General features: G+C 47.0%; 1 protein-coding gene across 2 annotated transcripts in view; it reads right to left on the bottom strand.

The window, feature by feature from the left end:
• Window positions 1-338: 338 nt before the first annotated feature.
• Window positions 339-20,991, bottom strand: part of LOC144170675 (uncharacterized) — a 218,072-nt gene continuing 197,419 nt past the window's right edge. For both annotated transcript variants that reach the window (XM_077700609.1, XM_077700610.1), the window contains one exon: window positions 339-6,641. In XM_077700609.1, the coding sequence (XP_077556735.1) occupies window positions 5,066-6,616 (1,551 nt within the window). In that variant the 5' untranslated portion in view covers window positions 6,617-6,641 and the 3' untranslated portion in view covers window positions 339-5,065. The remainder of the gene's footprint in view (window positions 6,642-20,991) is intronic.

Raw genomic sequence — 20,991 nt, 5'->3', positions numbered from 1 at the left:
ATTCGCAGTTGACGCTCACGAAAAGCAGCCCCCGTTTTTTTTTTTTTTTTTTTTTTGTGCAGTTTTGTTCAACTATATGACAGCATTCCATGTGGGGGTCACAGTAGGGCGTGGACCTGCAAATTCCAGGCATTTCACCTCACTTTTACGACAGTAGAAGAAATAAGGACAAGATATTGGGTTAGGATAGATGAGAACCAAACAAAGTGTTACAGACGAAGAAGCAAAACAGCCATTGCTTTATAAGTACAGAAGACTTGTTTTCTAAGACGAAAACACGTCTAATAGAATGCAAGACAACAAAATAGAGAAAATGAGACACCAAGATCTGCTCTAAATGCCTCTTTTAATCCCTTTCTTTTTATTCAACCAAACAAAAAAAAATCAACAGAAACAACCATTGTCCCGAATGAACAACGCGACAAGCTCGGTGGATTTTTGTGGAACAAAAACAAGCACGACATCTAAAACGTCCTCGCTTTCTTGAAGGATTCAGACAAACATAAAAAAAATGCAGGCAAGAAAAAAACCAGGTACCCCGTACTAAATCGGACAGGAACAGATAATAAAATATACATGATACCTAAAATTTTAACACAGTCATGCCGTATGCAACTCATAAAAAACGCCAAAAGCACAATCACACCACCCATGTAGAGCTCAAGAAAGCCGCCAGCCAGGGTACGTTCGCTTCTCGTAACTGGGCACTTTCAGCTCAGTGGTCCAATCCCACTTCCATTTTAACACACGCAGCATTCAATAGGAAGAAGGATGACGCGAACTGGCAAAACCGGTGCAATGCTTTACAAACGTCAAAAGCCTAAAGTCCGCCAGGCACCATTTCCGTGATGCCTATACAAGGGGGTCCAAGTGAAAGTGGCGCAGTTTTCGCTAACGAATATAGGATAAAATTCTAGCACATTTTACTATTCACACTTCTCAGGTAGAACCGGCTCAAATCACCCCATCTGTGCCTACTAGCGTCGCAAGGCAATGCAGCCCATTGTGCCCATCAAGATAACAAGGTCAGTGGGAAGGTCATATTGCTAGTTTTGTTGGCATTCTATTCATTCTTGTCTATTCTCTCTCCTCATTTGTTTTGTTGAAATGAAAGCGTGAAACCAATTAAAATTTACCACAACTTACAGTTTGACTATTTTCATAATATCGCTATCAGCATTGGAGCATTTGAAACGAGAGAAAGAAAACACTTGGCCGCACGAAGGTGCACGAAGGTTGAAAAGTTTTCGTACACTGCTGGCGCTCGCTTTCCCTTCAAGCTCAGAGATGCCAAGCTTACAATGCCAAGCTTCGCCGTAGGCATTGATCGAAGCGTTTTACGTAACTGCGGTGGCCACGGCGGATTAAGTTTAAACACCAGTGCGCAATTTAGGGTCCAACATTGCTACTGCGGATTAAGATCTTTGCACGTGGTGACGCCACTTGAAAATGCCTTTTTTTCTCCTTCTATGCCGTTATTAGTCTGGTGCATCGTGTTTCGGATGCCTACAGGTGCGTAACGTTTTAGGTTAATACACAGTAGGCAAGAGTGTTGGCTTACGGAGGTGCACCAGAATCGGTTTGCAATTAGCGATACCTTGTAAAAAAACGTTTTTGAGAAGCAGTTTCGTCATAGAGGACATTTGCATTTTTTTCCAGCTTGCTTTAGTGTAATCTTGCGTTCTTGCTTATTTGCTAATTTTTTTCTACTAACCACACATCAGTTTCACGCTGAAACTCAGTAGTACTCCTTTGCTTCTCCACCCAGTGGAAGCGCCTGATGCCTAAACTTTCTTCTTTTACTATGGCGAGTCCCAATTCACAGAGTGGAAACAACGTGTTCGCACAAAAGTACAGAGCCTATCATTTTTTAAAAAAAAAAGAGGCTGGTTTTAATACTTTTCATTCTAAAGATAATCTGTCTTTTTTGTTTGCGCGTATAGGCAAAGCGTTCCTTGCTTATTGCCTCGCATGCATTCGCCATGTGGAACAGTTTTTTTTTTTTTTTCTAGAATTACAACGGAATAAATTTCGAAGGAAAGACAGACAGATGCTTGAGAAGTGGCACTAGCCCTCTTGCGTAAACACCCTTGCACTAAGCTATGCCACACAGTACGCAAAACGATCAGTTTCTATTTACGGGCATTTATGCGTTGCCTCGATCACCCTCTCGAAGCTTTGACCGAAGTATGTACCAACGTTCCCAATAGCAAAATGTTTGGTTTTAATCCCTCCAAATGGAGCTTTTACCCGCATACAAAAAGAGTAAATTACCAAGTCGAATGGTGGCGAGCGACATAATAGCCAACGCTGCCTCCTAAAAGCAGCGTACTGCTTAAAAAAGAGAAAAAACAGCGACCCCAGAGGCACCCAGCTTCGTTGCTAATCATTGAATAACAGAAAGTGCAGAGAAAAAACAATCCCAGAACAAAAAAATCCACTTCAAAGTGCAGGGCGCTCTTTCTCCCAGGCCAACTTGCGCAATGTTGTGCTAAAGCCCGCCTTGAGCTTAAACCATAAAAGGAAGATGCTTGAGAGACGTCAGTGGCTCGTTTACCTCACTGTGCACTCAGCTTCGCCATTAAGCAATAGCGATTTCTTGTAAAGAACGCAACAGGCCATTAATTCACATAAATGAGACTTTCGTGAGCTGTTTTGAATTTCCCTGGTGTGGAGCTCGCTGAACTCGAGGACCCTAGGCAGAAGGCGTTTTTTCTCTCTCGGCATGTTCTTTCAGAACCGAGCTACGAAAACGAACATAACAACACTGCGACCTTGTTAGACAAACTAAATAAAAGAAAAGGAATGAGATGGCAATGAACGCTGTCGTTGAGCAATCTCATGAATTTTTCATGTACAAGATGAGAGAAGTTTCAAAAGCTTTGTACGGGCCACACTGATGGCCGAAAACCGAGAAGAAAACCTATTGTTATGGCATTACTCGCGATTCAGTCCAGCCTGATATCGTGTCTTCCAAACTACCAGGTTGTCGCACGGCAGTAACATGACTTAGGCCTGATCTCACATATCGAAGCATTGAGAACATTCTTTCCTATTGCAAGACGAGAAAGAGAGCCCCCTGGATTTTTTCATCTTCAGAGACCGTTCACACAGGCGGCACGAAAAAGAACAACACGACCGGAATGCCCTGTATACCATTATCGAGAACGAAGTTTTAAAACTCGTTCCAATGACTCGATACTTGTGAAAATAAATTAGAAGAAAACAAACACTTAGTGCAGTTACATACTACTTACACTTCGCCATACTCCGTATACGCACCACAACCTACGTATTTTAATCTCGACGGAACAAGAAAGCTGGTTCGGAAAGCAGGACTGGAGGGAGAAAGGATAGAGATATTTCTGCTAAAATTTACCGGAACCATTGTGACAACGCTACCGCTCACTGAGTGCAGCGGGGCGTGCCCCGATAAAACGGATTATTACTTGAATAAATTCAAAGTTTCTCCAAATTTCAATGCGACCTGCGTTACTTATCCGTCATTGGAGGATCAGACTTGGGGTTTGCACGTATTTCACTGCAAAGGATATTCACATGCGACAATCGAAAACCGTTCTCGCGAAGCTTCCCGCACTTTCACGTCCGGCGCGCATTGCTGTTCACTGTATATGTAGATATGTCGTAACAAGTGGTAATGGATTCCCCTGACTGCTTTAATTTGTTTAATACGCAGCACACTGTAACGAAAGAGGTCCTTCCCTTTTCAACAGGTACAGAGCTTAAAGAGTTCAAGTTCAAGAATGCTGTGCTGACCGTAAAATGATTTTTTACAGATCTTACTGTTTCACCTAGTATCAGTTTAGTTTGACAATATGGTGCTGACCATCAAATACTTTCTCGTTTCATAAATAGGTAGAGATGCACACGGTAGTACCAACGTTTGGTGCACGTCGGAAGCCGTCGTCATCCACCTCTTGTTTTTTTTTTTTTCTTTGTTTGTTTTGCAGTGAAGTTCCGCGGAACGGTGATTGCGCGCAGAAACAAAAAGAAGGTGAGCAGCTGTACACTATAGACAAAAACGGTACATAGCAAAGTAGACCGTCAAGCACAACACAAGTACTTCTGTACACAATGAATCAGCCATTTGATACAGTGTCGCTGGTTGTCACAGAGGAAGTGCTGAACTCGAGACGAGCGGTCACAAAACCACACACAAAAAATGATAATAAAACAGGAGCTACACGCGTTTGAGCTCTGTGCTATGTACAAACGAGGGATGGCGAGGGCGGTCTCCCCCTAGATATTAAAAAGCTATGGTCGATCTACAACTTTAGCTGCACGGCGAGGCGCCCCTTTTGCAGAATTGTCCACACTGCTGCAAGAGTCACTGGCCTTCTTCGTCGTGGGAAGAAAGGAGATGCTACACTCGGTATTTTCACTAGGAAGGAGGGAAAACAAGTTCCAGGAGGTTGACGTCTGGAGCGTATTTCCGCGTGTGGTACGGCGCGCCGACACATGTGTTCTTTCGGGGAATCTTCATCTTAGGCTTAGCATTCCGCAACACCCTTGTTCTTCCTTTCACGCTTACTCCCATCCGGATCTACCATTTGAACACCCTACATGCCTTAAGACACGGTCCGAAGTCGTTCGTTCTGTTGTTTTCATTTAGGTTTACGTTACTAGACGCTGTGGCGGTGTTTCTTGCCCTTCAGGAGGAATAGTGCGCGAAGATACACATGCTCTGGGACACAAGGCAGAAGCGGGAAGACACGAAGCTCCGCCGACAGTGTTGGCACAAACAAAATGACCTAAAGCAGCTGGAATGCGTTCTTTTAGTCTACGAGTAAGCCTAATGATAAAGAAAGGATGAAAAAAAAGGCTAATCCATGACTGGCGGAACCAAAAGCCCATTGTACTTTACGAAAACCCCTATTGACCACGGCCAGCGTGCCGTATGGCTTTCGCGTGAACACAAGGGAAAGGCCAACTCATGGCGGGCGAGTCTTTGTCCGGAAGGTTCTCCCTAACTTCGTTTTCCCTTCTCCTTAACTATGCACAGGGCACTTTCCGCGCGCACTGGACCACAGCGCCAAGGCGTTTATCACAGTTCCGTCACTGGTATCAACTTGAGCGGCTGGTGAGCGACTTGGCACATGCTGTTGTCGTCTTCACCGTGGGTCTTGTGGTATTGCGGCTCCTTGGTTCCGCTGCCCCACTTGTTCTTCAAGACGCCAGCGACTCGTTCCCGGAACCGAAAGCCTAAAGCCACAATGAGCGCGAAAACTATCGCAGCTGCCGCCACGACGCCAATGATGATCTGTCGCCGAAGCACAGCGTCGTAGCAGCCCAGGTCTGAAGACACGAGGTCTCTCAGCAACTTGTCCTTGAGCCCTGCCGGCCCGCCGCCGCAGCGAACTGGCGACGTTTCGGGAGTCAGCGGCGAATAGGTGGCGTTGCGGACGCTGCACATCTGCCACAGCCATAGGACGCTGCAATTGCAAACCAGAGGATTGTCCCTGAGGTCGAGCTCCTGCAGCGTGTCCCACTCGAGTAGCGACTCCTGGAGAGTCGTGAAGCCATTGCCGCGGAGAATCAACCGCTTAAGGCCAGCAAGGCCATCGAAGGCTCCAAGCTCTATGCATCGGAAGTTAACGTTGTGCGTCATGCGGATGGTCTCAAGGTCGGCGTTCTCGGTGAAAGCGCCTTTGTCTACGCAGCGAAGCGCAGCTGACCCACTTACTTCCAGCGTCCTCAAGTACTTGAGGTACTGAAACGCTTTCGAGCGGAGCCTCGGGAACTTGTTTTGACCAAGATTGAGACCCTCAAGCCGTGGAATGTCCTGGAATGTAGCTGTGGGTACTTCTTCCAACTCGTTGTCGTGCAGTTTGAGCTGTCTGAGGGCCGACAGCTGTCGAAACGCGCCGCTCTGCACAGTCTTGACCCCGCAGCCATCCAAAGACAGTTCTTCTAGCTGCTTCAGGTCCACGAACGCCTCCTCCGGAATGTTGGAGAACATGTTGAGCCCGAGGTCAAGGTTCAACACGGACGTCAACGGAACGAATGCCTGACTTGGTATGGTCACAAACTTGTTGTCCCGCAGCAATAGAGTCTTAAGACGAGAAAGACCCTGGAACGCTTGTTCCGTGATCCTCACCAGACGGTTCTGCGACAGATCCAGCTTCTCCAGTTTCCGAAGCGGTGCGAAAACCCCGGCCGGGATGTTGTCAATGTAGTTCTCGTTCAGCAGGAGCGTCTGCAACTCGTCGAGCCCAGAAAAGGTGGTATTGTCCAGCTGCGAGATCATGTTCCTCGCCAAGACCAGCACGACGAGGTGCTTGTGAGAATGAAAGTTCTCCTTGCCCAGCGATACGAGCTGGTTGTTCGACACGTCAAGGTAGCGCAGGTTCGCGTACACGCTGAACGAAGAGACGCCGCTTTTGATGTGGTTGCTTACAAGGCTCAGTTCGCGCAAGTTCGGGTTGAGCGTGATGGGCACCACGTCCAGGTAGGCCGAGTCACACACCACGCGAAGGTTCTCGTCGTCGCAGAGGCACCGCGAAGGGCACATGGCACGTGCTCCGCTGCACGTGCAGCATACCAGGAAGAGCAGCGACAGCAGAGGTCGCCGCACGAGGTCGGGGCACCGAGGCATGGCAGCTCGCCGCGTCCGCTACCGCCTGCGGTAAAGAGAAGAATAAGTTAGAAACTGCGGAAAGCGCCAATTGGTTTGAACACGTCACATCAGAACCCGGTCATTTCCTTGCCACCAACCATGAACTGTTTCAAATTACTTAAAGAAAACGGCGCAAAACGGCAGCGATGGATCGAGGGGTTACGCAAGCCCTTGTGTTGCCTTCTTGCTCCGTCATGGACGTTTTAGGCTGCCGCTGTCGCGTGCACAGAAACCCAACAAACCTGAGCATCAACGCTGGTACATTCTTAATTGTCTACGGCGTGATTTTCTTTAGTGCCAGCACATTTATATCAACTGCGACGTAATAATCTACTCTACATAAAGATTTACTTATCTGGGCGGAAATTATTTGTTTGAATAGTAAATTTCAGTAAACAAAGCTTGCTTTCAGCAATGATAAAAAGTAAACAGTGCAAGCGCCAGCACCGTGACCGAATTGCATTGGATAGCTATGTTTTTATGCTTTTTTCTTTTTGATGACATAATATCAAAACGAAAAGAAGCTCCTCACACTCTATTTCTGCATGTAGCTCAGTGACAAGACAACAAATGGCGGTAAAAAGTAGCTTGTTTGACTATGTCCTAGCGGCAGAGCGAGAACTTTCCTGTAACAAAAAGTAACACAACAAGAAACTCTACTGGCTGCCCTGCATAACGAATAAAATGTCACCTCTTCCAGGGACAGCGAGTCACCGAAACCTCACTAATTTCCCAAAGTACTTTTTTCTTTCTTCTCGCGATTACGATCGAGCGTTATAGTTGCCCACTAAAGTGGTACTAAAAGCAGTCAGTGTCCGGCCATTTCGTTTGGATCTCCCTCTTGATTTTTTTTTTTCGCTTTCATCTGCCTTTTTACGAAACACCACATTCTCATGAAAGTTTCAGTGCAGAATTATAACACGCCAGATCTATTGCTTCAGGCTTACAGCTCTTCTTGCGCATATTTCTTTTTGCATAATACTTGAATAAATGTGTCTGCGGCGGTTAGAGTCCGTTATAATTTCACGGCTCATTAGGGCAGGCATAAAAAGTTCAGAGCAGCCGGGCGGTAAGGCAATGCTTGCACAACGTCAGCGCAACAACGTCCGCACTAAATCCTCGCAACAGTTGCGGCTGAGTGGAAGACCGTACAGACGGCAAAAAAATAAGCGAAACCGCTGTGATAACAGCTCGCGGGCCACGAAGGTCAGCGGCATTTAGTTAAGCTTTCTGTCCAGTTAATTTTAGGCATTCGTTAGTTTTAAGTTTGCTTTATACCACGGGTCGACTGTTATACACTTCACGTATTGCAGGCTGTGTAAAGGTCATCGAACATTCGCTAAAATTCAAGCATGCCCCTTGGGCTCATCATTGTCTTTATGTAAATAAACGGTTTTTAGGCGCGTAATTTAATGACCACTTGTTACCTAGCCACGATTGTCTCCTAAACCTTCGTTTTCTCCCGGCGTTTGTGTTCTAGTTTCCAGAATTGCAATGCGAACACTTGGTGCTGCTCAAACACTTTGTATACACTGGCGACGCTTAGCAGCGAGCGGCTGACCAGATAAAGCTGACAAACTAAACAACAGAGTCAATTTTAAAGGCAGCTTTAGCGTCGACGTCATGCTTTCATCTTCTTGACCTCAGTTGTTTACGAACGCGCCAGATTACCGTTTGTGACGTGCACTGAACAGGTATTGACTTTCTATTGAGCTTTGACGCAAATTCAGGGTAAGCCTAAATCGTTTCAATTGCGACTTGGAAGAGCGTGAAAACACAATCATCCCAAAGAAATGGCATAGTTCAAGCCTGCTACCATGGCGAGGGACTGTACTACAAAAATCAGTCCTTTATATGGTGTATGGGAATTAACTTCCGCGACAAACATAGCGAAAATTGTTTTACTTAATACCAACATGTCATTTCGCAAAACCTCCACGGCGGCGTTGCAGTTTCTTGCGGTTTGAAACCTCAGCGAAAGTCGTCAGGTGGGTAGAATGGCAAGGATGGTGGAGGTTATGGAGGGGAAAAAACGGAAGGTGCCTGAAGTGTATCCAGATCTGTCACACAATGGGAACCGCACCGCTAGCGCGATGCTATATTGCCTTATCCTGAAGGTCATGCGTACATCCAGATCCCTATTAAAATACATTTCCACATCCCCCCCTCCTAGCGGAATGTAACACATAAGAATATATCGTTCGTTCTTTTGCAAAAGCCCGTGAAATCTCTGCGGCATTGCGTGTCAATATTGAATAGAGGCATGTAAATGCCTTACTTTTGTCCTTTAATGGGACATCCACACCGTACCTTTTTCTGCGGCCCCTATAAGCACTACCATTTGCAATATTTGCAACCAGACATGGTAAGGCCGGGTTCAGGCTGTTGTCGCAACTGTCGTAGTATCGTTATATAATGACGTCATTTGACTACTCAACCAACCGAACTGCGTGAAACGTCGTTTTTTTACGTCCATAGCGCACGATATGGCTGTTACGTCGCTAGTGTGAACATAGCCTACCAGTGCGCACGATGTCCTTTCCCCTCAACAGCCCGTAAACTGAACCTCCAGTGTTCATTCATTGACGCATTATGATAACCATATGTCGGCTTTCTGTAAACAAGGAGTCACTGTGAAGCTACATTCCGTTTTCAGTAGTTTACTTCATCAAGCAAGCAAAGCAACGTAAATGTTGTCCCCTGCGCTGCAGTTAATATGGCCTGGTTTAAATCTGGCCAGTTTTGTTTGTCTCTCTCCTTTCTCATTAACCCTGAGAGGGGCGAGCAACAACCCCGAAGCATGTGGCTATTCAGAGCCGTAATGCACTCAAAGCCGCTCCTGGAGTGTAATTGCTTCTTTCCTCCGCTTTCATTCGCTAAGGAGAAAAGTTCCTACACTCCAGTGAAGAGAAAAGTTCCCAGCAAGCTGAATCGCAATTTCGGCAGTGCCGACGAAATTACCTGCTAAGCACACATGTTTAGCCAATTAGACGGTAACGATGAGCGCCATCTTACAGAGAAAGCGCTTTACTACCCCCATCTAATGCCTACCTTTTCCCGAATCGCCAGTACCGCAGCCACCCACTGGCGCCTCCCTGGATCCCCCCTTTTCTTTTCCTTCAGGCCTCTCGTTAACAGAGTACCACCGCACCTCCTCTACCTCTACAGATGGTTCCTTTCCGGCCGGCCGCAGAGACGGAGGCGTCTTTAGGCGCGCTCTAATTCCTTTCAATCCTGCTCGCAAGCGGGAAGCTAATGGTGCCTCCAATCCATTGTCATCACAATAGCGGCGCCTTCTCCGCTGCCCCGGGAGCGCGAAGCGGAGACGGATTAGGGCCGAACATTCATCTTCATTAGCTACAGCCATGCGCACCGCTGCAGATGAACCGGGGATAGTCATTCGCGCTCACCACCCTGTCGTCTTCTCCTATCCTCCTCTCCTACCCCAGCTCGGTATCACCGAACTTCTTTCGACCCGCACTTCTTGCTCTTCTCCCTCCCTCCCTCCCTTTCTTTCTGTCTTTTTAAGGGGGCAGGGGGAAGGGGGAGCAAACGCCTGGTGACACCTACCACCCTAAGCCACCTGCTCTCAGATAAAGGGTTCGCGTGTTGTGCTGAAACACCGTTAACAACTTGCTACGATGCTGATGTTCTCACCATCGCAATTCCATGCGAAGCTAAAAGAGCAGCAGCATCGTCTCTCGATTAAAAACCAGCACGCAGTTTATGCAGTGTAGCGGAATTATCTATACCCAGACTGCGACACAAATACACAACTGGCACGCTGAAAGCGTTAGAACGCCGAAGTTTACTACTTACGGCGTAAGAAGTATCAGTGTAACTGAACGTACACCGCAGGAACAACAAATACGAGGTTTGTTTCCGTCTCCTAACGAATACATTCAAACGACAGATATTGCGAGACCAATCATGTTTTTTTAATGAATAGAAATACTCGGCTGCACGTTCGTACGAAATGAGTGAGGAGATTTTTTTGTTTTACAGCCTTCGTTTTTCCCCACTCAGTCCGGTTTTTTTTTTTTTGTTTGTTATTTCAGCGGTATTTTTTTTTTTTTTTTCAGAGTAAACACGATGGAAGACGAAGAAGAGCAAGTTCCGCAGAAAGAAAAACAAGCCTCACCGGAAGATTGATGCGCACAAGTTAAAACAAAACGGGTTAGTTCGGATAACTTTTAACGATGCACCGGGGCTGGTTAAAGTTAGCTCCTCCTCGCTCGAGAAATGAGCCTTGAACGCTTACCACACGCGCATTACCCTAGATGATTGTGCGTCGCCACAAGAGAGAAGAAATATTAAAACGTTTACAGAATCAATATACTTCGTATTACACTCACTCGAAAGCGTTTCTGGGAAGTGCACTATACTGCCCAAGCGATTTTCTTAGCTTTCCTTTTCACCTCTTCCAACATGAGCATTCTAGTTCCGTTTCAAAAGCTTGCCTGCAGCAAACCGGCATTCCAAACGTCGACGCAATGATGCTCGCGGGGATGCCTGAGCTCCCCTTTTTGCTCGACTCGCTTAGTTCACTTGCTCTCTTAAAAAGAAGCCGGTAATGAAGTCTGTCCGCGTACACCGCAGTAGAAGGCGCACGGCGTCTTTCTCGCACTACTCCTAGGAAATGCGAGAAAGCGTACTCCTCTCCCCAAGTTCCGTGCAGCGACCCGCTACCGTCCATGATGAAGGACAGCCCCACAGCACGGTGAGCCAGACTTTACGCGGACGTCTTGCTGCGTTAGCAGCGAACTCGTGCTGCGGTTTTGTAAGCAGCTATCTGTCATGTGGTTAAGTAGCGAAATTCTGAAGCCGCTGAATTCGTTGTCCACGCGAGACAGGGTTCGTGCAAGCACCGCGCTTCGAAATGTATGCGCATGGTACTTGGGGCAACATTCAACGCGCACATGGAGAATGTGGGTCACATATAATATGTGTAGAGACCAAGTGTACAAAGAAATGACTGTCACATTGCAAAATCTATGGTGCAAGTTTACAAACCTTGCCGGACTAGTATGAAGAGAATTTAAAGTAAACAGATTAGAGTAAAACACACTGTCAGTGAGCACAAAACGGCAACCCCAGTACCCACTGCAAAATAAAAATATTTTAGAAAAGCAGGAAGGACGATTTCGGCAAGTCTGCGCCCTTCAGTAATTGCCTCTTATGAGCGCGTCTGGTATATTAACTCGACGATTCTGTGCACTGGGTGATGTGTAGCATGAGCGGGGAATATATTCCATTCGAGCACGCATGCATTACTATCAGTGTACAAAATCACAAAAGATTGGTTTCAGGCATCTAAGCAACTAATCCTCATGCTCCGAATCAGTAGCAATGCGCGTACTGTGTTGTTAAGTCTTCGTGTCAGACAGCCGCCGAAATCCTACTGTAATGGCATTCAAAGCATGCTTTGGAATCGTTCTCTGGCTGATTACGAGTTAAAAATATCCCCGCTTGATATTTGTTTACTCTGTAGCAGAATGCTGCAGTTAATAACAACGCAGACGAAGACATACACTTAATTCACAAATGGCCTAACCATTATTCGAACGCGCGGTTCTTGCAACTTGGAGAGGATAACAACTGCTCGCAGCGTACCGCCCAGGAAATCGGGCTGCAGCGATGCGGGTCCGCAATTTGTGACCGGACCAACACTGACCACACGCTTCACGCAGGCTGCTTGCAACTACAGGGCGCCAGTACGAAGCCGCCTTTCGGGTCCAGAAATTCCTGAGCGCGAGCGGCACATTTCCTCGCGCGACTTTTTGTTCTCCGTCTCCGCGGCCGCCTTCGCAGCGTGGAATTCCGGCGCAGCCGAACCGCATCGCCACTGGATGAGGAGGAGCGGCCGACTCATCATGCGGGCCCCCAAACAAGGACGCATTTCTCATAACGGCGCGCACTTTTGAGCTTCCCCGGCGCTGCGGGCTCATTTGAGGATCGCATTCACCCTTGGCTTCCCGCTCACTTTCTCGTCCCGCTTTCTTATTATTGCCTGGAGTGAAATAACTTCACGTTATTAGTGTGCCTTTATACCGCTATGCCTAGAAGAATTTTCAAACTTGGGAGAATGTGTGGGCAATTAAATTATTCGCATCAGGGGGACTACAATAGTACTTTTTCCCTAGCTGTTTCCCTATGTCTTCGTCGTTCCGTTACCGTGTGAATAGTAGCTAATATCGTTTGAAGCCATGATAGTCGCTCGCCGTCTGATGTTCCCAAGTGGGTATCATGTTTTCCTGCCATCGAAAGCCAGGTACAGAGCTTCGTTAAAATACTAGCGGATCGAAACTTCTTGGATCCGTCATTAAAAAAAGAGTGCGTGGCCCACGGGTAAAAAAAAACCACCAAAATTAAAACCGCACAATTTTAATTTTGTTCTGTTTATTTGTCAGAAAGTAAAGAAGTAGCTAACAATACCGCGCCACAAAGTGGCAATACAAGGGCAACATGGCCGCTTGTTCCCGTTTGGTCCTAGTGTACATTAATAACGCTGGCAATATGTGCGAGCGCCAAGCAGCACAGAACGTCCTTATAAGCCAGCAATAATCCCTCATTGAAGTATAATTATCTAATATCGGCAGAAAGTTAGATGGGCCGATGAGATCAAGAAGTGTGAGGGAATAAATGGGTCGCACAGGACCGGAATAGTTGGAGATCTATGGGAGAGGCGTTTGCCCTGCAGTGAGCGCAGATAGGCTGGTTGTGGTGGCGATGATGAGGATGATGGTGATTTAATGTCTAGCCCTCTAGCTACCAAAATAACAAAACAAAAAAACCCGGAAAATACAAGATACCGAGATCACAACATTCCCCGCTGAGGTTCATATGTCTGTTCCGGCGTTTCATTCCCCTATCCCTTCATGCAAACACATTCGCGAGTGCGGGAAGTGGGCAAGAAGATGCCTCCTCTGTAGGCAACAATAAAATCCAGAGGGCACCCAAGCCCCTCTCATGAGTTGAAAATGCGAACGTATAGACAAATTGTTCGATTGAACACCGTCCAACTGCGTCCAACTGAAGGCACCGGGGCGCTCTGCGCCGCGCAAAGCACCATGGGTCGTTAATGATTGCTTCGCCGCTCGCCCCGGTGGCCGTCTTTTATTTATGTATTTTCTGACATAGGTAAAAAATAAAAGAAAGCGACCGCGGGGCGTGTCGAGATTTTGGCGCACTTTAACGATCTCCAGGTGGCCTGAATATACCGTAGTCCTCCCTACGGCGTAGCTCCGAGCCGAGGTGCAGATTGGGCGCGTCAAACTGCAAAATCTGATCTGAAAACCCGAATCAGCTCCCTAAGAATGTTTCGCATTAAAAAAACAACCTCTATAAACCTGGCTAAGTGCGCAGAGAAGGTATAACGCGTTGAGAAAACACGCCAGACGTCTCATCAGGCGTCACAAAAGGACAGCCGCTCCGTTCTGGCTGACGCGTCAGAGGGAAGCAGAAAACCACTTACCAGCGCCTCGTTATGAGCGGGAAATCATGCCATCCCTCAAGAAAAGAGCGAGCAAGTTCACCCGGCTGTTCTACCGCTGTTACAACACGCGACGGGCGCTCGCACCGACATTTCGCGCTTAGTCTTCCTTGGGCGCGGTGATTAACGCGAACAAACATAATACGTCGCTGAGACGCGTGCGTTCATCGCAACAACCGCACCAGCCGGAGCGTCTACACATTCATATGTCCTCCGTAACCGCCAAAGCTCGCGCGGGCATTTATGTGCTGAGCCGTGCGCATTCACCAGGCGCGCAATGCGGCTCAAGCGCAAATGGGAAGACAACGCGCGTTCAAAGACGCCGCCACAAAAGAGCAGTTCACACCTCTCCGAAAACGCCAGCCCGCCGCTTGGACCACATCCAGCACAGCGCGCATTCGTTCCTCTACGTCTACGCAGCATCCTTTACCCAGAGACCTTTTGCGCGGGCGTTTGTGCACCTACGAGCGCATATGCGAGCCGTTTCTCAGAAAGGGTACGTGAGTTATTAGCGCGAACGGCCGTTTTTCCTAAAGCAAACGTAACGGTTATTGCGTAGCATTCAGACAGTTTTCCGCGTGTGAATGCCGCCCAGCGCAATGAAGAAGCGGAAGAGCCAGGCCGCAATGATGCAGGAGCACAGGGCATAGCTGCATAGGTCTGCAGACGCCCATTTGTCGAAACTGGGCTGCAGATTTCGTTGTAGACCATTGTTAGAGCCAGAACGTTCGTGCCAGCGGCCTCCACCGTCGCACTGCTAAGTTCTCATTTCAAAGTGCCCCGACAACCGTTTCGGGCGGTATAAAACTAACATCGCAAATATAGATCATAACAAAGGCTGTGTATACTTACAACAAACATGGTCAGCTCAAAATAGTGCCGCGTATTTTACGACGTCGGTAGCTGCCTGGGCACGTCTAAATGAAGCCGAAGGCATATTCTCACACCAGACTACACAGACGTGCACAAGGCAGTTAAAAGTACGTAGGGTAGGCGAGTATGCCCACGCAGGCGCACGCAATAAAATTATAGCGAACTGCGAGGTGCTTAAGGGATGCTTAAAGTCCATCCAACCGAAGTGCGCTGGTTTTAGCCTTAATCTACAGAGCCCTACTTCTTTTTCAATCAGGGAGCTATAGCTGTGAGCGTAATTAGCGTGACATTTTAAAGTTGCCGACCTCGCTCACGACTTAATGACGAGAAAAAAGAACCGTTTTTGCAGCTTTACAACCCCCAGCACTACCGAGATATCACGATGTCGTGATATCAATTAAGGTATTAGAACCCTGGCCACATATCGCACGCACCACGTAGGTAACGTATTTTGTTAGTTGGGGATACTATGTTAATACACTTTAAAGTTCGTACGCCTCATTTACTGGATCAAAACTGAGCATGGGTCAGAGGGGATGAGTCCTCTTTTTGTCTTTTCTTCTTCGTTTTTTTTTTATAAACGGAAGTGCAACACAGTTTCTGTCTACATCTGAGTGTTAATAAGCAGATTTATTTTATGTGTGCGCTGTTACAATTTTCAGCACGACGCACATTCAGATATCGAAAATAATAAAACGCAACGGCCATATCTGTAAACTCAATCAACTCAACGTTCGGATGTCAACAAAAATACGGAAGTACGAAATTATCGAACGCATGCCACTCTCTAATTAGGTCCCCTCAGCTTACTCCGTACGACGTCTGATGGATGTGACTCAACCCCCTGCTTTTTTCAACAAGTTTATGTTACGCCCGGATGCTTCAGGCAAGGCTCTTGAAACGTTTTCAAAACGTGTTCTCTTCTCGCTGCTCTATGCCTGATCAGCGAAAAGCCAATAACTGCACCACAGAGCTGCATTTATTAAACGTCTCTCTACTCGATATAAACCACTTGATAGCCGTGCCCGACAGTTTGTAGCAATGGGAATCTTCAGGAAGGTGAGGAGAAACCAAGGGCAATTTCTCTGGCCCTAAATCAATACCCCCCCCCCCCCCCCTCCCACTTCACAAACACAAAAAATATGAGGCACGTTGCCTGTGCCGTAGCCGGCATTAGTCCCATTGCAACCGCTTCTGTGCGACACTAAAGCGCTAAATCTGAGCAGCCACCACTCTAAGAACTAAGAGTGCCAACACAACAACATTAAAAGTGGCCTCGCTGGGTTGTCCATTCGTGCAGTAACCATGCGGGCCTGTCACCAAAGACGACCTTTGTCACCGATAACATCAAAATAAAAACCGACGTAACGCTGATGATTTCCTCAGTGCTAAACGCACCTGATTTTATTCCTCATCTACATCAACGACATTCCTATGGGCATTGGCTCATCCGTTCAAATAAGGCCTTTCGAAGATGAATGCGTCGTGTACACAAGGGTAAATCGAACTGAAGACCAAATTAACCTTAATATATCATTAGCAAAAATTCAAGCCTGGTGTTCTCAATGGGGAATGACATTGAACGCGAAAAAAACCGTAGCCGTAACTTTCGCGAATAAGAAAAAAAACACTCAAGTTTGCTTATACATTAGACAATTTGGAAATTACTAAAAGCGATCAAGTTAAATATTTGAGAGTTACATTAACATCCAACCTTAATTTGGAACCACATATAACTGCTATTCGTTCGAAAGCGCAAGGTAAACTGGGTTTCCTAAAGAAAAAACTCTGTAACACTCCCCCTGCTGTAAAGTTAGCCGCCTATAAGACCCTGATTAGACCAGCAATAGAGTACGCAGATAAAATTTGGAGTCCATATCAAAAATTTCTCATTAAAGGGACCCTGCAACACTTGCCATCGACTACTAGTAATGTATTTTGGGACAAAGCCTGTTGTCCCAGAAATCTCCTCCTGCAAGAATTATGAAAATCCGTTCACAATTAACGAAACTACGCGCGATGAGAAATCGCGCATAATCGTTCCCTCTCAACTCGACCGCGGGCAACGCTACGAAAGCTGCGCGCTCTCTCCCGGAGAGGGGGGCGGCTCGCGGCGTTCTTTTCGGTGGCCTTCGATATATCACATGCCGGGTAGTTTTCTCCTTTTCTCCGCAACGCGGAGGGGCCTATTTCCGGTCTGGTGCCACAAAAAAGCAGGCATGCATGCCTGCTCGCAAGTGCGCGCTTGGGCTGGTAGGGCGTTTTTGAAGCAATAAACGTTTGTAGTCGAGTGGTCCCGTTGAAAGGGAAGTATTGAGCTCATCACTCAAACTCCGCGCGCATTCAAAACACAAAAGAAACGGCAAAACTGTGCCTACAGATTCAGGCAAAAAAGAGGTTCGTACACAGCGATGACGACGACGGAAATGGGAGAATCTAGCCGCGAAGTTGACCAGTGACAGCCGATCGGGCAGCCATGGCCTATGTGACGTCCCTTAGGCCATGCATAATGAGGACAACTGAAGAGAGAGCGGTTGGTTTTTCCGTGTCTTTCACATCGATTTGCGCGCTCACCGCTTCACGTGCACGTGTAATATTTGGCTCAGGTATTCCTGGCAGTGTAATCTAAACGTCGCGCAGGTTTACTTGCACTGCTCAAAGAGTGTTGCAGGGTCCCTTTAATAAAATTGAGCGAGTGCAAAATGTAGCAGTTCGATTTGTGTTTTCCGATTACTCCAGGTATACCGGTGTTACTAATCTGCGTAAAAGAGCCGAACTTCATTGCCTTTCCGAACGGAGAATACATTCTAAACTTAAATTCCTGTATCTTCTTTATCAATGGAATTATACAACATCTAGATCAGACCATCTTCTAGAACCTTTCAGGCATTCCACGAGAACTAACCACAATAAGACAATACGACTGCCCTCAAGTCACAACAACATTCACAAAAACTCTTTTTCCGCCATCAATTGCATGTTAGAATCAACTTCCATCAATACTTGTGAACTGTGACACAGAAGAATCCTTTACTGAAAAGATTAAACCTATAAGTTTTGAACAATAGACGTAAATGTACGAATAGGGGATTTATTGTAAGCAGTTTTTTTTTCCCTTGGATTGGATTTTACTTTTTCGCATGATTTTGAACTTTGTATTCTGACACTGTTGTTTTACACTACTGGGAATTGAACAGTTTTCTTCTTTTCTTGGATTGTGTCTGTGCCTTTCTGTAAGTGACATCGTTGTTTGTATACCCTATTTACCACTCCTGCTTGGCCCGAGAAGGTCTGCAGTATACTCAAATAAAATAAAAGAAATTAACCACCAATGTTGCGATAGTTATTGCAGTTGAAATCGCAATATATCATGCAGCTAGCGCACGGAAGTAAATTGTTGAGCAAACGCACAAGCCAGCAAATCGGCCAGCTATCATACGGCGCCACGCAAGCACGATGGCGGCGCTGTAGATAAAATAGGCGTGCTGAGGGAGCTTTGATAAGGACTGTATTGAGACTTACTAAGGCTTGACGTTGGGCTACTTGGGTGCCCATTATTCACACTAAAAACAGCGCAGTGACGAGGACGGAAGAAGTGACAAACTAGAGCGCTGTTTGTCGCTTCTTCCGTCCTCGTCCCTGCGCTGTTTTTAGTGTGAATAATGTATTGAGACGCGTAGAGGAGTAGGCCAAATGCTAGTCTATGAGTGCGCATAGCATGTTCTGTACATTTCCGCATACGTGTACGGTGTGCTGCTGCCTCCACCGGCACCCACTCTCTCCGCTCTTACCGACTGCTTATCACCGGCGCTCCCAGTATTCTATGGCTACATGTGAAAACACGCGGGCACGTGCGCCTGGATTCCCATCTCTCATCGGTAGGACACCGTAATCCCCTTCTCGTGCTACCCATCCCGTAGGTGAGGACGAAATCTCCATCATTAAGTGTGACCCCTCTCCCACCCATACTATGTTTGCGTTAGTGGGGCACCCAATGAAACGGTATAAGGTTCCTCAGTGGGAGCAAGGTCTTTGTCGTCGTCTTCACTCTCACGGTGAAACACCGTCATACGTCGGCCCAAAAGATCGCATCTCTTTCACAACAAAAACGTGAGTAATGCTTCCAGCGTCGTGTGAGCATCTTGCAAGAGGGATGCAAGGACCTGCCCTCTTTTTCAGCGGAGCAATGTCGGCTTTAAGGGCCAATTAATGAACCCGCCGCTACGCAGCGGCCATATGTGACGGGGTTTGCCGGAAGAAGGTCGTTAACCTGTCACCGGAGCTCCTCGGGCGCGACGGGGCGAAGAAACACCCGTCGCCGTTTTTGAGGTCGCGACGGCCTGCTTCTCCCCAGTCCGGACAGAACAATGAGCCTCGGAAGGCGTGTCGTTGGACCGCGTGACTTCTTGGCGTTGATGGAAAGGCATACATGCGCTGGCCTAACTCCACGGTCTCTCTAGAAACGGGACGTATTCATGGTTATACGAATTGTGACGGCCGTCGCTCACCGTCATGACCGCTAGGTGATTGCATTGGCGCTGTTAACGTCGGTTGCAGCAAGCTAGCGTTAAATCTCAGCTTCGGACATATCGATAATCCCTTTGCCGTGCATCAATGCTTCATGCAGCGCATGCCGATCAGCATTAGGTCATCAGTCATATACTTCCTTGCTCAGCTTTCTAGGGCACGCGAAAAGCTAGGAGGGACTAATTTGTTAGGCTTTCCCACGTGTTGTGTATTATGTGTGCCACTTTGATATTCCTCACTGACTCATAAATTGCTATGTGGAATCTACATCGTGCACCCAGAGATTAAATCGCGTAATATGCGAAAAATCCGAGTACAACAGCAAGTGACGGGCATAAATTCGCGGTCCTTGTCATGAGATGAGTGGGTATAACAGCGAAGCTAAAGAAGGAAGAGGAAAAGCCACCACTAGAGACTTCCAACGGCAGGTGCTTGAGAATTTACAGACCGTAGCAGTTTGGATGGTGTGTCTGTGGCCGGCTTCACCTGGACGTGTCTCGAAATCGAAAGTCTTGAAATCTGAGAAGTGGAGTTGCATTTCCCAGAACTTAAAAAACCGCTGTCACGTTTCACAAAACGGGCTTATGTAGACCGCCCTGTCGCACCCCCGATTTCGCTTGGTTTGTTTGAGTGAGTGACAAGGTGATGCTGTGCCGTCCAATACACAGAACGCTGTGCCGTCCAATACACAGAAGGCGTTGTTCAAAAGGTGATGTCGGTCATATTCTTTTTATACACCATTTGTGTTAAAATGTGCGCAACTGACACTCAAGATCGCTGCTCGCTTCCCGCAGGAGAAGACATTTGAACGCAACGTCGGTCAACTTTCACGGCCTAAAGTAATCGTAAACCAAGGTTCAGATATTTTTTTTTTTTGCAGTTTTCTGGGTTTTCGGCCCCGCGGCTACATCAGGGCTATGAGACGCGCCGAAGAAGGAACTTACAGATTAGTTTGTACATTTTAGGGATACCTCGCGTGCGCCTAAATCTCGTCATACCGGCGTTTCGTTTTTCGCCTCACTCAGGCAAATGAACGCCGTAGCCGTGGTCAAAACCGCGTCCTTGGACCGGCAGCACATAGCCACTAAGCCACCGCGGCGGGTAAATAATAATAATAATCAATATTTTATTATATTGTCCACCACACGCCAGGCGGTTTTGGTACCGGTGCGATATTCCAATCAACGAAGGGTCACCGCAAACCGAAGGTGACGCAACGGAAAACAGAAAAAAAAAGAAAACAGGAAACGAACTAACGGGCTGTAAAACTGTGGCAGAAATAACTGACACAATCGAACAAGCATGCTACAGCAAAAAATATACAAAAGCATTTATTGACAGAATACCCACTGAAATAAAAAAAAAAGACTGAATTAAAAGGCTACACACTGGAAGTGAATAATATATGATCCACAAAACTACGGCGAAAATCACATTTATACGATGGAAATAAACCTACACA

This window comes from Haemaphysalis longicornis, unplaced genomic scaffold (genome assembly GCF_048455015.1).
Source record: "Haemaphysalis longicornis isolate Haplotype H1 unplaced genomic scaffold, Haemaphysalis longicornis Haplotype H1 scaffold_2, whole genome shotgun sequence".
NCBI lineage: Eukaryota > Metazoa > Arthropoda > Arachnida > Ixodida > Ixodidae > Haemaphysalis > Haemaphysalis longicornis.
The sequence above is the reverse complement of the archived record's forward strand: the minus strand, read 5'-3'. Positions and strand labels throughout refer to the sequence as shown.